Source organism: Amphimedon queenslandica, unplaced genomic scaffold, assembly GCF_000090795.2.
Source record: "Amphimedon queenslandica unplaced genomic scaffold, v1.1 AMPQUscaffold_13510, whole genome shotgun sequence".
NCBI lineage: Eukaryota > Metazoa > Porifera > Demospongiae > Haplosclerida > Niphatidae > Amphimedon > Amphimedon queenslandica.
Genome location: NW_003546254.1, coordinates 59786 through 64455, shown reverse-complemented (window position 1 = coordinate 64455; position 4670 = coordinate 59786). Strand labels below are relative to the sequence as shown.

Below are 4670 nucleotides of genomic sequence, written 5' to 3'. Positions count from 1 at the left end.
CCTTCAGATGTTTAGTGAATAGTATACTCATAGTCCAGTAGTTCTTATATTCTTTGACATAAGAACATTGACCAGCATACTTCACTGCTGTATCCCTCCTATAATAATAATTATAATAATGATGATACTAACAATATAAAATTAATTATAACTAACATAGATCCTTTGTACAAGACACAAATAAGACAGCTTTTACTGATCTCTAACGAAGCATATGTCTCTCCTATAGGAAAAATCCCTCCATTAATGCAATTGAATGCAAAGACTTTCTTTTCTAAATCAACAGCAGCAGTTGCAAAGCACATTTTGCTGGCAGTGATGTCATCTTTGAGATCAACACAATGCTCTAGCTTGATGGTGGTATAAAAATCTGGAGGTAGCTCCTCTGGTAGTGCAATATCATATATAGCACTAACAATAGTGCAGCCATCAGGTAGAGTAAAAGGACCACAGAATATAGTGCGAACATTAATGGTTGACTTCTCTTCAGTGAGAGCTGGTACAATCAACTCATAACCATAGTCAGTACTTTCAATTGTGGATTCAATTCCTCCTTCTATTGAATGCTTTTGTAACTCAATAGTGATGCAAGTACCTGATAATAAATTTAAACTAAAACAGGCACACATTATGTGAAAAGGACAAAATTTAGCAGTGCTGCTCAAAAAACCAATAAAACATAATAACTAAAATACTATTACCTTTCAGCATGTCTTCAATTTGCTTGATGAGCCATTGTACCACTTGACTAGGGTCACTTTTACCAGTCTTATCTTTTAAAGACTTGTGTATATTAAAACTATGATACACAATCATTCCAACATCAAGAGGTACTGTCACTGCTAATGAAACCCCAGCTAGGGCTGCACCAGCAACACGTGCTCCAGTACGCAAAGCAATAGCTCCAGTCTCCGCAGCCGACTCTAATCCAACCGCAATGCCCATACCAATCCTACTCAGGTTGGCAATACCCTGGGCTCCTCCAGCTGCAAAACTTCCCACCATTCCTTCACTGCTGAGAGCAGACTGAGTACACTTTACCATAGCAATACTATACTTCTCAGCAATTTCATTGATACTAATACTCAACTGCTGATCAAGGCGAATGTGCTCTTGAGCTGATTTCAGTTGTTTATTTTCTAAAATATTTCTAGCAATAAATGCTCCAACCCCTCCTAGTGCGGCACCAGCCCCGACCGCACCACCAGCAACTGACAGGGCTACTGATGCACCAAGTGTGAATGGAATCAGAGCAAGACCAAGGACCACCATCCCACCTCCTAGCACTAAACTGACTGATGATGTAGCTATCCTAGCTATCCTCTCACTGCGAACTATGGACAATACTTTATCTTTATTTTCTGATATGGCACTGATGGTTTTGGAACGTATTGGGTGCCACATAGAGCGGTATATCTCCAGCTGCTTCTTGTAGTACTCTTTCTCTGCTCTATACAAAATAATAACTTAAATATAAATTGCAAATAGCAAAAGACAGAGAGAAAAAAGAAAAAGTTTTCAGCTAACCTTGAATTGAAAGGTTCATATGGTGTAGGTAGAACAAACTTGTCAGTAAATTTATCAATGTACATGCAGGAAACCTTCATATCATTTCTGTCACATTCTTTTTGAATCTCTTTGAAGCATTTTTGTATGCTGGCCCCCTCCTTCAAGTTATTCATAACAGTGTCTAGAACCACACTGCTATTCTTCTGGATTACTGACGTTATGAGAAGAATGGAATTTTTAGAAGGAACGGACAAAACCTCAAGTTTCTCTTTGGGCTCCTGGTCATGGGCTATATGAAAGTAATAGATTTTTGGTAATTGAGCAAAAGGAGACTGATCATCTTGGAGGCATCCAAAAATTTTGCCAGCCTCAATCATTTCGCTGTTGCAATCGTAAAGGTGTCTGGTCTTGCCCTTACAAAGGAAAATGAGAGCAAATGTGGCCAACTGAGAGTGATCAATGTGATGAAGCGCTTCCAGTAGAGTGTTGATCGTTTGAGAACTGAGTGAGTTGAAATAGAGGGTACAAAACCCAAGGGTATTAAGAGTTTCTTTGATTTTCTGAGCATCATCATTAATTGTCTTAGTCCCATCTTCTTCTTCCCTTACTTGACCATGATTATCAATAATGATAGCCAAATGAATCTCTACAAAAATAGCAAAATAAAATAATGTACATAATAATAGACAAATAAATTTCGATAGAAGTGTCAGAATAAAAATTAAATCATTATTTATACATACACTTACTATCATTTAAATTCCACAAGCTAAAATTATGTTTTTCCTTGATTTGTGAATGAGCAAATTTTATCAAGTCATGTAACCAGTTCTCTCTATCAGGAAGCTTCATTGGGTAACGATCAGAAAATGTTGGCTTATAATAGCCAGCTGGTACAACCTGAACCACCAAATCATTAATCTGTAGACGTTGCTTTAAGAAAGCATTGATATCAGCTGCACGTAGTTGCACTCTATTAACAAACCTCTTTCTTAATAACCTCGCCCATCCTTCTATATCTGAGAATGGAGGCTCATCATCTTCCTCGTCTCGGCTATCTCTCTGTGCACAGTCTTCTTTGTTAGCAAAAGTGAGCACAATTACAACTCTCTTCAAAAAATCAGAGCCAAACGCTTGATGCAGTCTATGCAGAGCTAACGTATCATCGCTATCAAGCCTGTGATCAGTCATTTTCATGCAGTACAGCACGAGGCTAACCTTCTGACAATGAGCCTTTATTTTATCGATGTATGACTGTTCATTAGCATGCATATCCTGCAAACCAGGTGAGTCTATAACCCTCACTTTGACACCTGGTAACAGCTCAGGATGAATGTAAGAGTGACATGATTCGGTACACATGTCTATCTCTGCTCCCTCTTTTGCAATCTCTTTTTTTAACTCTATCAAGCTGTTAATAAAAGTTGACTTCCCCTGGCCGGTTTTTCCCACCACAAGCAGATGAATATCTGATGAAGTTCCTTCACTCGTCAAGATATGCTTCATTGTAGACATGCCTAGAAAAGAAAATTTAAATGAGGTGAATGCAAAAGTCCTGGCTGCAGAAAGACACACCACTCTGGTCACTCCTTTTCAATTGTATCTCTCCCATCCGCCCATTAGCTTGTCTAATAGTCTAATTTCTGACATATAACAATACTTATTCGCTGGGTTACCAGTATGCATGCATGCATCATTCTATTAAGCATGTACAGTAGTATAAGTAAAATCCCATATTCCCATATCCCCAAAACCACAAAATCCACAAAAATAAAGTGCCACAAAAATTACCTGCTATATGGCCAGACTATATATGGTAGTAATATAATCTATATAATTACGATAATCAAGTAATAGTAATAGTAATAGAAATGTCAAATAATAGGAATAATTATAATTACTTTAGTTTAGTCAACTAATGTAATGGTAATAGTAGTGTCAAAAAATTTTCTCGTTAATAGTAATTGTAATAATACATTTTACCCCATGTCACAACTTTTTACACAAATTACGACTATAGGGTATGTGCTATTAACCACAGGATTATCCATAAACAGTCAAGTAGTTAATAGTACACACCCAAGAATTATCATCCCTGATACAGGCAAGTTTTTTCAAGGGTCTAATGTTCTGTGGTTTGCCGTGGTTGACAGTTTACATAGCCTGTAAAATTTTGAGGTAAGCCCCAAAACCACGAAAATAAAGAACTACAAAAATAACCCCCTATATGGTATTTTTATACAGCCCTGACAGGCATTATTGCCTGTTGCTCTGGCTGAACCACTACCATTATTCTATCATATTGTGGCTGATTATCACAATCATATCATATATGCTAGGCTGATTACTGTGCAATCCCTGATACAGGATGTGTCAGGCTGAGTCATGATTGCAAATCATTTATGATTCAGATTAAAATTTTTTGCTGTGTACATACACACCCATTGAAGTAGTTGTAAGGAACATCATAATGCAATTTCTTAAGTGAATTGAACAGAACTAGTCTACACTCCAATACATTAAATGTTGGATAATAAGCTTACTTTCGTTGTATTCTGATAGATCGGTAATATCATCAGAAATTGTTTCACGAGTGCCAGTAGCTCTTTCATGATCAATATCTGAAGACAATAGTTATAATGATAGCAATAGTCTAGATATAGAATTAATGGACTGACCTTCCTCATCATCTTGATCACTTAATAACCTCGGTTCAGCCATTGTGGAAAAAGCTGGCCACTATCTTGCACTTGCAGTGAGCCAGTAGCTGCGGCGCAGACTCGGAAAATAGATAGAGTAACGGAGGTAGTTTACGGACACCTAACGTTTGGAAGGGTCTCACTGCACTGGTCTCACGATCCTTTGGAAAGCACTGGGTCTACCGTCTACCAGATTCTATTCATGAAGGATTTTCAGAAATTCTTGTCCTGGAGATTTTAGGAATTTTTTAAAAGGCTACCGGGTGGTGGAGGTAGTTAACGGACAGGTGAGGCAGTCTCCGGACAGTGACAGAAATTGACCTTTTCTGAGGTAACTGAGCAATAAACTAGGTAAACAGCAATGCATAGGTGATGGACCAAGCCTGGCTGAAACTTGCTTAATTTTGAAGTTGGAGTGGTCATACAAGTATTGGTGGAGCTCTTTGGTGTTGAGTATTTTCT

General features: G+C 37.8%; 1 protein-coding gene across 1 annotated transcript; it reads right to left on the bottom strand.

Annotated features, from left to right (window-relative positions):
• Nucleotide 1: 1 nt before the first annotated feature.
• Nucleotides 2-4664, bottom strand: LOC109589955 (uncharacterized; the record flags this gene model as incomplete). The annotated part of the gene is made up of 7 exons (XM_020005926.1): nucleotides 4188-4664; nucleotides 4053-4130; nucleotides 2259-3026; nucleotides 1528-2155; nucleotides 702-1450; nucleotides 157-595; nucleotides 2-98 (listed from the first exon to the last, which is right to left on the bottom strand). Coding segments are annotated over exons 1-7 (2802 nt in total), but the record flags the coding sequence as incomplete, so codon positions are not given.
• Nucleotides 4665-4670: the final 6 nt, after the last annotated feature.